Source organism: Cucurbita pepo, chromosome 9, assembly GCF_057944985.1.
Source record: "Cucurbita pepo subsp. pepo isolate OVF chromosome 9, ASM5794498v1, whole genome shotgun sequence".
Classification (NCBI taxonomy): Eukaryota; Viridiplantae; Streptophyta; class Magnoliopsida; order Cucurbitales; family Cucurbitaceae; genus Cucurbita; species Cucurbita pepo.
The window spans coordinates 11,237,047-11,248,911 of NC_141806.1; the positions used below are offsets into that span (position 1 = coordinate 11,237,047).

The window sequence follows — 11,865 nt, forward strand, 5'->3', positions numbered from 1 at the left end:
AACAAAACATTCTTTACAAAGGCCTGAAAACCTCTTCTTAGTAGACACGTTTTAAGAACCTCGAGAAGTTTAGCTGAAACATAGTAGATTGAAGATTGAATTCACCGCTCTTCGGATTAAGATTCTTCCCGCCATTGAAACGAGCTTCAAAAAAAAAAAAAAAAAAAAAAAAAAAAAAAAAGTTTATTTGTTCTTTAATTTTTTTTTTAATTGATTCCTCCTTTTAAAAATATCTGAAAGTATGTTTAAAAAAGAAAAAAAAAATCAAAGAAAGCAGATATGGCAGCTTCGATTCTGCTCCCCATTGTTCTCCAAATCCGTCGGATTCAAATGCCAATGAAAACCCCTTTCAATTTCAACATCAATCATCGCCCTGCCCTTTTCTCTCATCCGCTCAACAATTTCTCCTTCTCTTCCCCTTCTCTTCCACTCTACCCAACCAGATTATCATGCGCTCTTTCTCCTACTCCGCCGTCGCCGTCGCCGTCGCCATCGCCACCACCAGGTACTTAATCGTTTCGACCTTGTTATAATACTCTTTTGCTTTGTTTACGGTTTTAGGGTTAATGTTATGGGCGAATCTAAAGTGAAGGTTCTAATGGAGAAAATGGATCTTATCGGAATAGTCTGTGATGAACATTGTACTCCTGGAAAATACTATTGCCTGCTCTGTCCCAAGGTTATCTGCTCCCCCCGTCTATGCCTTTCGTGGTTTCTATACATGAAAATCAAATCCATATTCTTGTTTTGATGGTTGAACAGTGCAAGGGTGGGCGCTTAATGGAGAGGAGCTTATCTCTACATGTAATTCCAACAGGGTAAGTGATTATTACTGTTTTTCCCTTGATTTTATGAGGATTGATTGGCAGTAAATTGTTCATGAATTACATTTTGTTATTGGGAACAGAGATTTTGCAATGTGGAGGTGTTTCCAGTCTGAGTGTGGTTGGGCAGGCCGGGTAACGTCATATTAATATGTTCAATCTCTTATTTAACAATTAACACATGAGAATTTCTTAGCCGAATGATTGTTTGGTTTAGATATTTTCAGATGGAAGATTGGCGTTTAATGAGTTCAGCAGAACTGCAAAGTTGTTTGGAGGAACTGCAAAGAAGAGTCTTATTTTGGAGCCTCTTGGTGATGAGGTACTTCGAATTTCTTTGCATTTCTATGTATAAGACACACTTAGACTAATACGTTAGTTGTGAGACCCCACATTGGTTGGAGAGGAAATCTCTCCCTAGTAGACGTGTTTTAAAACTGTAAGGCTGACGGCGATACGTAACGGGCTAAAACGGACAATGTCTGCTAGCGGTGGGCTTGGGCTGTTACAAATGGTATTAGAGCCAGACACCAAGGAGGGTGGATTGTGAGATCTCACATCGGTTGAAGAGGAGAACGAAGCATTGCTTATAAGGGTGTGGAAACCTCTTCCTACCAGACGCGTTTTAAAAACCTTGAGGGGAAGCCTAGGAGGGATAGCCCAAAGAGGACAATATTTGCTAGTGGTGGAATTGGGTTGTTACAAATGGTATCAGAGCTAGACAATAGGCAGTGTGCCAGCGAGGACGATGGGCCTCAAGGGGGGTAGATTGTGAGATCCCACATCGATTGGAGAGGAAAACGAAGTATTCCTTATAAGGGTATGGAAACCTTTCACTAGTAGACAATGTTTTAAAATTGTAAGGCTGATGATGATATAGAATGGGCCAAAATGAACAATATCTGCTAGGGGTGGGCTTGGGCTTGGGCTTGGGCTTGGGCTTGGGCTTGGGCTGGGGCTGATACATTAGTATTGTTTGAATGGGTTAACTTGTGCAATCTTTTGACAGAACCACGGTTAATTTTGATTGCTAGGTAGTCCTACATGTTACGATGAATAAGACTAGGAAAACTTTTGATCTTAATGCAAACTGTTGAATTTATCTTTGAATTTGAGGTTCAAGTGTTTTGATGTTTCGTTTTCAGCTAATCACTTACTTCAGCAAGAGAATGATATCCCAGGAAACTCTCAGAAGGAATGTTGTTATGCAAACAGCTGATCGTCAGGTACCTGAAAGAATGCTTTTGTTTGTATGCCTTTCATTGAATTTTTAGACTCGTACCCTTGTGGATGCAATACTGCCCAGCCCAAGCCCAAGCTCACTGCTAATCGATATTATCCTCTTTTGACTTTCACTTTCGAGCTTCTCCTCAAGGTTTTTAAAACGTGTCTGTAAGGGAGAGCTTTCCACACCCATATAAAGAATGTTTCGTTCTCCTCCACAATCAATGTGGGATCTCACAATCCACCCCCCTTCGGGTCCCAGCGTCCTTGCTGCACTCGTTCCCTTCTCCAATTGATGTGGGACCCCCCAATCCACCATCTTTCGGGGCCCAACATCCTTGCTGGTACACCACCTCGTGCACACCTCCTTCAGGGCTTAGCCTCCTCACTGACACATCGCCCAGTGTCTGACTCTAATACCATTTGTAATAGCTCAAGCCCACCGCTAGCAAATATTGTCTTCGTTAGGTTTTCTTTTTCAGGCTTCCCCTCAAGGTTTTTTAAAACATAGGGAGAGGTCTCCACACCCTTGTAAAAAATGCTTCGTTCTCCTCTCCAATCGATGTGGGATCTCACAAGCGCGTCTCTCTCATTTCCTTGTAGCTTCAACTTGTGACTAGTTTAAAGGTCACTTGCAGGCTGCAATTGCATTCACTTATCGACAAAACGGACAGCTCGTTGGCTGTAAGTACCGAACCATAAACAAGAAATTTTGGCAGGTACATTAATCAATCCTTCTTCAATCAGAGTTATTTTAGAAACTGTCCAGCATCTTCCTGTTCTTCGGCTTGTAATTCTAAGCGTTTCTAAGCTTTCTAATCTGTATGTCTGATATCAATATTCAGGCGAAGGGCACAGAAAAATTGTTTTATGGGATTGATGATATTAATGATGCAGATGAACTCATCATTGTATGAATTCACAATACCTTGTTTTGTAAGTTTGTATTTTATATTTTGATCTATTTTTCCATCGATTTTTGATAATGTTGTGTATGTCGATTAAGGTCGAAGGTGAAATGGATAAACTTTCAGTAGAAGAAGCTGGCTTCCTGAATTGTATCAGTGTTCCTGGTGGTGCCCCAACTAAGGTTTCAACTAATGCAGTAGCATCAATTCAAAAGGTTCTGTGTTATAGAAATTCATTTATGCCTATCTTGTTTGCTTTTACATCATTCCTAGCTATCTGAGTTATGCTACTAAACTATTTCCCTCTTCCCTCAATCCCACATTGGTTGGAGAGGGGAACGAATCATTCTTTATAAGGGTGTGGCAACCTTTCCCTAGCAGAAGCGTTTTAAAAGCTTGGGTTGTTACAAATGGTATTAGAGCCAGACACCGGGCGATGTGTCAGCGAAGAGGTTGAGCCCTGAAGGGGGGTGAAGCCAGCAAGGACGTTGGGCCCTGAAATGGGTGGATTGGGGGGTCTCATATCGATTGGAGAAGGGAACGAGTGCCAGCGACGACGCTGGCCCCAAAGGGGGATGGATCGTGAGATCCCACATTGGTTGGGGAGGAGAACGAAACATTTTTTATAAGGGTGTGGAAACCTCTCCCTAGCAGACGTTTTAAAATCTTGAGGGGAAGCCCAGAAAGAAAAACCCAAAAAGGACAATATCTGCTAGTGGTGGGCTTGAGCTGTTACATTACGGAACTTGAAATGTGGTTTAAAATGGAGTAAAACACACCTTTGATACTCAAAGATTTAAATTTAGTATCTACGTTTCTATGTGTTTTGAGTTTCATTTTTAATAGATCTCGAAAGTTTGGAATTGGTTTCTAATTGGTCCTTCAGCGTAAAAAAGTTAAAAACTTCAAATTTTAGAGACCAATTAGAAACTAGATTCAAAATTCGAGGACAAAGCATGACATTTTTAGGATTTCAAGGACTAGATAGAAACTAAATTTCAATCTAAAAAACTAGACTGTGTATTGGTTCATCTTTAGAAAGTTACGACAAGAAGGGTCACTAAAGCATCGTATAAGAAACGCTCTACACCCGTTTTCAACTAGAAACCAAAGATAAGAAGAACTGATTCTAAGTTAAAACTTTTGTGATAATATTAGGTTTAGCTATGATGATCATATATATTTTACAAATTCGTTGTTCTTAATTTATATGGTTTCACATGTCAGGATACTGCATATCAGTATTTATGGAGCTGCAAAGACTTGTTAGATAAGGTAAATAATATGGTCTGGTCCTGGTTTATTCTGGATTTTGAAAGGTTTTTAAAAGACCAAATAGTTATCAAATGGAGCCTTCATTAACGAGATTTTGCTGCTTTTTTTCTTTTATGTTAGAAATAAGCACGTTAACAGCTTCGCCGTTTTGTAATTTACGTTTTGAAAACGTGTTTTAAAGTTTGAAATACTAACAAAATTAGTAACCTGAAAGGTTCCCCGGATTATATTGGCTACTGATAGTGATGAACCAGGGCAAGCTTTGGCAGAAGAGCTAGCACTTCGGCTTGGAAAACACAGGTCTCCACTCAGTTGTGAACTTTGTGTTAATCTTAACGCTTGATTTGTTTTTCATAAAGGCAAAATAACGTGGCTTTGTTGTTTTGGTTAACAGATGTTGGCGGGTAGATTGGCCTTATAAAGATGACTTCAACCGTTTTAAAGATGCCAATGAGGTTACATTCCTCCCTAAATTACTCTTTTAAGTTATTGTTTTTAGCTCAACAAGGTGGGATGGTGTTGTGCCTTAATGCCAAACCTTCAATGCTCTGACACAACTCGTAATGCCATAACCTTCAATATTCTGATATCACTTGTTGTACCCAAATGCCACGACCAAAATGTTCTGATATCCAATTGTTGTTGCGGAAGCGGAAGCAAAACCGATCGCACTCACACACCCACAAACAAAAATTAAACAAAGAGACACAAAAATTTACGTGGTTCGGAGACAAGAAATTCTCCTACATCCACGGGTGGTAGCCAATCACTGTAAGCAAAGTGTTTACGAGTGTATCTCTCACACTCTTACACTACAAAGTCTCTCAACAAAATTCCTCCCAATTGTCTCTAGACAAGTACAAAATGACAATGACTCCACACCTCAAAACAATGCTAGACAAGCGTTTATATAGGCATCATGAACCAAATAAAAGAGAATATGAACAAAAGGGTTATAAACTAAATGAGAGTTAATAACCAGGTGAAGTCGAGCATCCTAAAGCTAATTATAGATCATTATTCTATGATGTACGTTTTATATTCTTACTATTTTTGTTGAAAATATGGAAAACGGCAAGGATGCCAAAAAGAGGGCGGTTTCGTGTTGTTAATTCGAAGCTTGTTTCTTGGGATGATGATATTTATTTTGATCCTTTTGGCATTTGAATGTGTTATTACAAACAGATTCTGATGCAGTTGGGCGCAGATGCTTTAAAGAAAGCAATTGAAGATGCCAAGTCATATCAACTTTGTGATACACATCAAATACAAGTAGGTGGGTATCCAAATATTTCCAGAAAATTCCCATTTTTAAAATGTTTTTGATTTGGGTTTTGGTAATTATTTTGATGACCTTCCTCTCTTTTAACTTTGCAGAAGAGGACCTCGAGAGCTTCCACGAGCCTTCGTAACTATGGAGAATCATTTTGAGTGGTAATCGGTAACAATTAGATTCATAAATTACATGGAAATAAATGTTTCGTTCGTGCAGTGAAAACATTGATATTGACTTTGATTTTACTTTGAATTAAAATAAAAACTAAAGTTTTTATATTAACGAAATATGACTTCCCACGATCTTTGTTTAACCACACGCTCTATGGATTAAACATTCGACCTTATGGTTAATAGTCACATGCTCTCTAACCAACTGAATTACCCTTTTACTATACATATACAACTATTAAAAAATTTCTAAACTACTGCTAAAAGAAAAGCTTGAGCCTTCAACCTTACTTGACAAATCTAAGAGCCACTTGCTATCATCACATGACTTTGCCCATCTCGGATTTGGACTCTCAAGGTCAATTCAAGCCCACCAAATGTCCCCGATAAACACCCATGATCGGGGTCGGGGTTAGTGACAACATCTTATATATATTGAGTACCATAGAAGAAGGGGTTGAACCTTCGATTCAGTACCCTAGAAGAAGGGGTAGAACCTTCAACCTTGTGGTTAACAATTACACGCTCTAATAAACTGAACTATTCAAGTCTCTATTATTAAAAAATTTCTTAACGAGCTAAAAGAAAAGCTTGAACCTTTTACCTTGGGGTTAATTGAGTTATTCCAGCTACTTAATAAAACTATATTGAGTACCCTAGAAGAAGGGGAAGAACCTTCAATTGAGTACCCTAGAAGAAGGGGTAGATGTTGGGATTTATGGAGTACGCTAGAAGAAGGGGTAGATGAATAAAACTATATTGAGTACCCTAGAAGAAGGGGAAGAACCTTCAATTGAGTACCCTAGAAGAAGGGGTAGATGTTGGGATTTATGGAGTACGCTAGAAGAAGGGGTAGATGTTGGGATTTATGCTCTAAAGCCTCGTAATTAATTATTTAGTTTTTGAACAATAATTTTTATTATTTTATTTGTAATTTAATTGTTATCCATGGTATGAAAATCTAAGGTTATTAATGTAATCTTGAACCGTGGTTGTCATACAAGAGGATCATGTTCAAGTAATAATCTAAAGAGTCTATAGTATATGGATAAGGTTAGCTGGTAACACTATTGATATGACCCACTTTGTAATCGATATAAATGATTAGAACCAAATCATTCATGTGGAGACATGTAAGTGAGCTTTGTAATCGATATAAATGATTATAATCAAATCATTCATGTGGAGACATGTAAGTGAGGGTATTCTATACAATGAGTTTGTATAAGACTGGACCAAGAAATATTTAATCTCTCTTTATAAATCCGTTTATTGGGAAGATTAATATTTCACATGATGATCATATGCGACTCGATTTTAATCCTGAGTGTACGAACTCCTGCTTGCAAGGGCTTGTCCTTTAATTTACATGGGTGGAATAGCTCTTTTAGTAGATTCAATATGCCTACCATTTTAGGGACTTGACCAAATAGGGAGTTGGGAACATAATATCCTGAGATGAAATTCACTCCTTTCCATATAAGAAAAGTAGATGAGTTGTTATTTAAGTACTGATTTCAGGACTTGAACAATTGGGCCCCACCCTCTCATTGGTCTGAGAGGGACTTGGTTTATGATTGGATCATACATAAATTATTCATTAGAGAATAAGTGGTACTTAAGTGAAAGATGTAATTACAGGGGTGAACAATTGGGCCCCACCCTCTCATTGGTCTGAGAGGGACTTGGTTTATAATTGGATCATACATAAATTGTTCATTAGAGAATAAGTGGTACTTAAGTGAAAGATGTAATTACAGGGGTAAAACGGACTTTTGACCCATCTGTAATTATGAACCACTCGTGAAGGATCGACTTGTTTATAGGTTAATATTTAATATATTAGATAGGTTAAATATAAATGGAGAAAAATATATTAATTACAAGGATCAAATTAATATTTAATGTATTAGATATATTAAAAAGGAAAAATATATTTATTGTATTTGATATAATTAAATATTAAATCATTAAGAAAATATATATTTCCCACGAGGAATGTGAATACTTGGAAGAACTTGTGGAATATGAGGAATGGGAATACTTCACACGCTCAGAGTTCATTCCCTCTCCCCTTTAGTAGGATCGGGAATACTTCACACGCAGAGTTCATTCCCTCTCCCTTTAGTAGGATCGGGAATACTTCACACGCTCAGAGTTCATTCCCTCTCCCTTTAGTAGGATCGGGAATACTTCACACGCTCAGAGTTCATTCCCTCTCCCTTTAGTAGGATCGGGAATACTTCACACGCTCCGATCTAACAATTGACCTTGAGGTTAACCGCTCAGAGTTCATTCCCTTCAGTAGGATCCTTCGACCTTGTGGTTAACCGTCACACGATCTAACAATTGACCTTGAGGTTAACCTTCCTTGTGGTTAACTGAGCTATTCCAGCTGCTTGTAAAAGTATATTAAGTACCATAGAAGAAAGGGTTGAACCTTCGACCTTGTGGTTAACAGCCATACGCTCTAACTAACTGAACTATGAAGTCTTCAAGTTTTTACACGCTCAGAGTTCATTCCCTTCCATAGGACCTTCCCTTGTGGTTAAGGGCCACACGCTCTAACAATTGACCTTGGGGTTAATTCAAGAAGTCTTTCAATTTCTAAGAGTTCCTTACCTTGGGGTTAATTCAAGAAGTCTTCCAGTGTCTTAGAGTTCCTTACCTTGAGGTTAATTCAAGAAGTCTTCCAGTTTCTGAGAGTTCCTTCCCTTGGGGTTAATTCAAGAAGTCTTCTAGTCTAAGAAAAAGTTTCTCAGAGTTCCTTCCCTTGGGTTAATTCAAGAAATCTTCCAGTTTCTCAGAGTTGTTTCCCTTAGTTGTTTCCCTTGGGGCTAATTCAAGAAGTCCTCCAGTGTTCAGTTTCTCAGAGTTCCTTCCCTTTGGGGTTTAATTCTTCCAGTGTCTTCCAGTTTCTCAGAGTTCTGTGTCTTTCAAGAAGTTTTCTAGTGTTCAGTTTATCAGAGTTCCTTCCCTTGGAGTTAATTCTTCCAGTGTCTTCTAATTTCTCAGAGTTCCGTGTCTTTCAAGAAGTCTTCTAGTGTCCAGTTTATCAGAGTTCCTTCCCTTGGGGTTAATTCTTCCAGTGTCTTCCAGTTTCTCAGAGTTCCGTCTCTTAAGTCTTCCAGTGTCTTCCAGTTCCTTCCCTTGGGGTTAATTCAAGAAGTTTCTCCAGTTTCTCAAAGTTCCTTCCCTTGGAATTAATTCAAGAAGTTCTCTAGTTTCTACACGCTCAGAGTTCCTTCCCTGCTCAAAGTTACTTCCCTTAGGATTAATTCAAGAAGTCTTCCAATGTCTTCCCTTGGGGTTAATTCAAGAAGTCTTCTAGTTTCTACACGCTCAGAGTTCCTTCCTTGGGGTTAATTCAAGAAGTCTTCCAATTTCTACACGCTCAGAGTACCTTACCTTGGGGTTAATTCAAGAAGTCTTCCAATTTCTACATGCTCAGAGTTCCTTACCTTGGGGTTAATTCAAGAAGTCTTTCAGTTTCTTCACGCTTAGAGTTCCTTCCCTTGGGGTTAATTCAAGAAGTCTTCCAGTTTCTACACGCTCAGAGTTCCTTCCCTTGAGGTTAATTCAAGAGGTCTTCCAGTTTCTACAGAGTACACGCTCAGAAGAAGTCTTCCAGTTTCTACGTGCTCAGAGTTGAAGTCTTCCAGTTTCTACACGCTCAGAGTTCCTTCCCTTGAGGTTAATTCAAGAGGTCTTCCAGTTTCTACAGAGTACACGCTCAGAAGAAGTCTTCCAGTTTCTACGTGCTCAGAGTTCAAGTCTTCCAGTTTCTACAGAGTACCTTTTGAAGAAGTCTTCCAGTTTCTACATGCTCAGAGTTCAAGTCTTCCAGTTTCAATCTTCCAGTTTCTACAAGTTCCTTCCCTTTAGTAGAACCTTTCCTCCCTTTAGTGGAACCTTTCCTTGGGGTTAAGGGAGCTATTCCACCTACTTGATAAAAGTATTAGAAGAAGTCTTCCAGTTTGGGTTTGGGGTTAATTCAAGAAGTCTTCCAGTTTCTACACGCTTAGAGTTCCTTCCCTTCTCTTCCAGTTTCTACACGCTTAGAGTTCCTTCCCTTCCCTTGTGGTTAAGGAAGCTAGCTTCCAGCTACTTGATAAAAATATATTGAGTATGTCTTTCAGTTTCTTCCCCTGGGTTAAGGGGGCTATTCCGGCTATCCTTCAATAGAACCTTCCCTTGGGGTTATAAGGGAGCTAGAAGAAGGGGTTGAACCTTCGACCTTGTGGTTAACAGCCACACGCTCTAACCAATGAGCTATTCCAGCCTCCACTATTAAAAAGTTTCTAAGCAACCAAGAAGAAGAGCTTAAACCTTTAACTATATTAAGTACGCTAGAAGAAGGGGTTGAACCTTCGACCTTGTGGTTAACAGCCACACGCTCTAACCAACTGAGCTATTCCAGCCTTCACCATTAAAGTGACCAAGAAGAAGGGCATGAACCTTTGACCTTGAGCTATTCCAACCACTTGATAAAACTATATTGAATACAAGAAGGGGTTCAACCTTTGACCTTGTGATTAACCAGGTACCAATTGAGCTATTCTAGCTAGCTGATAAAACTATATTGAAGTACGCTAGAAGAAGGGGTTGAACCTTAGACCTTGTAGTTAAGGGCCATACGCTCTAACCAACTGAGCTATTCCAACCTCCACTGTTAAAAAATTTCTAAACGTCCAAGAAGAAGAGCTTGAACCTTTGACCTTGAGGTTAACCAAGCTATTACAGCTACTTTACAAAACTATATGGATTTCGCTAGAAGGAGGGGTTGGACCTTCAACCTTGTGGTTAACGAGCCACACACTCTAACCAATTGAGCTATTCCAACCTTCACTATACAAAAATTGCTAAACGACCAAGAAAAAGAGCTTGAACCTTTGACCTTGGCATTAACTGAGCTATTCCAACTACTTGATAAAACTATATTGAGTGGAGAAGGGGTTGAACCTTTGACCTAAGAAAGGGTTGGTTACAAGGCTCTAACCAACTGAGCTATTCCAACCTCTATTATCAAAGGCGGTGAACCTTCGACCTTGTGCTTAACAGCCATACCTCCACTTTACAAAATTTCTTTCAGCCTCCCCTATTAAAAAATTTCTAAAGAAGAGCTTGGGTTAATTAAGCTATTCCAACAACTACTTCACAAAACTATATGGAGTACGCAAGAAGAAGGGGTTGAACATTCGGCCTTGTGGTTAACAGCCACACACTCTAACCAATTAAGCTATTCCAGCCTCCACTATACAAAATTTTCTTCCAACCTCCACTATTGAAAAATTTCTAAACGACCAAGAAGAAGAGTTTGGGTGAACTGAGCTATTCCAACTACAAGGTTAACACTCCCTAAAAATTTCTAGGGATGAAGGGGTTGAACTTTCAACCTTCTGGTCAACAACCACTATACTAAAATTTCTAAACGACCTAGAACAAGAGGTTGAACCTTTGACCTTGGGAAATTTCTAAAGGACCGGGGTGAACTGAGCTATTCCAACTACTTGATAAAAGTATATTGAGTACACTAGAAGGTGGGGTAGAACCTATAACCTTGCGGTTAACAATCATACACTCTAACCAACTAAACTATTCCGACCTTTTTCTAAAAAAAAAATAATAATAATAATAATAATAATAAAATAAATAATAATAATAAAAATAATTTATAATATAACATAATAAGACATAACATACGCAAATACAACTATTCAAAAATTTCTATACTACGAGAAGAAAAGAGCCACCAACTATCAAATGACCTTGCCCATTTAGGATTTAGACCATAACGTCAATTCAAGCCCACAAAATGTCCCCGATAAATTCCCATGTACGAGGTTAGTGACAATCTCTTGTATAACGTTGTGGTTAATAGCCACATGCTCTAACCAATTGAGCTATTCTAGCCTTCTACTATAAAAAAAAAAAAAAAAAAATACTCTATTTCTAGAAGAAGAGCTTGAACCTTAAACCGTGGGTTAATTTGAGCTATTCTAGCTACTTGGCAAAATTAAGAGCCGCCAACTATCAGATGACTTTGACCATCTGGATTTGGACCCTCAACGTCAATTCAAGCACACTAAATGTTCCCCATAAATTCTCATGTCCGGAGTTAATGACTCATAAGGCAACCATAATCCTCAACCAAACGATCCAAGCTTTTGTTGAAGTAAGAACCCTTG

At 38.7% G+C, this 11,865-nt stretch overlaps 1 protein-coding gene and 2 non-coding genes across 5 annotated transcripts; 1 reads left to right on the forward strand and 2 right to left on the reverse strand.

Moving 5' to 3' along the window:
• The first annotated feature begins 239 nt into the window (after positions 1-239).
• On the forward strand, positions 240-5,809 carry LOC111801532 (nucleic acid binding protein). 3 transcript variants are annotated; one of them, XM_087126690.1, is made up of 14 exons: positions 240-505; positions 588-679; positions 763-818; positions 908-959; positions 1,042-1,146; positions 1,970-2,050; positions 2,687-2,767; positions 2,894-2,959; positions 3,055-3,171; positions 4,184-4,231; positions 4,446-4,531; positions 4,626-4,686; positions 5,417-5,503; positions 5,609-5,809. In XM_087126690.1, exons 1-14 carry the CDS (start codon positions 280-282, stop codon positions 5,660-5,662), a joined length of 1,212 nt encoding a protein of 403 aa, XP_086982816.1. In that variant the 5' UTR covers positions 240-279; the 3' UTR covers positions 5,663-5,809. The 3 variants fall into 3 exon arrangements, with proteins under 3 accessions (XP_086982816.1, XP_023541322.2, XP_086982817.1); XM_023685554.2 differs by having other exon boundaries at positions 242-505; positions 5,417-5,507; XM_087126691.1 differs by having other exon boundaries at positions 342-505; positions 593-679.
• A 4,077-nt stretch (positions 5,810-9,886) lies between these two features.
• TRNAN-GUU (transfer RNA asparagine (anticodon GUU)) lies at positions 9,887-9,959 on the reverse strand. The gene has a single exon. It is a non-coding gene; the product is annotated as a tRNA-Asn (tRNA).
• A 65-nt stretch (positions 9,960-10,024) lies between these two features.
• Positions 10,025-10,098, reverse strand: TRNAN-GUU (transfer RNA asparagine (anticodon GUU)). The gene has a single exon. It is a non-coding gene; the product is annotated as a tRNA-Asn (tRNA).
• Between the last annotated feature and the right edge of the window lie 1,767 nt (positions 10,099-11,865).

What these genes read in the sequence shown, in the direction of transcription:
- LOC111801532 (XM_087126690.1), top strand. Translation starts at nt 280, where the DNA reads ATGGCAGCTTCGATTCTGCTCCCCATTGTTCTCCAAATCCGTCGGATT. An exon ending in CTACATGTAATTCCAACAGG is followed by an intron (nt 819 to 907) that starts GTAAGTGATTAT and finishes TATTGGGAACAG; the next exon opens with AGATTTTGCAATGTGGAGGT. An exon ending in GTTTTAAAGATGCCAATGAG is followed by an intron (nt 4,687 to 5,416) that starts GTTACATTCCTC and finishes TATTACAAACAG; the next exon opens with ATTCTGATGCAGTTGGGCGC.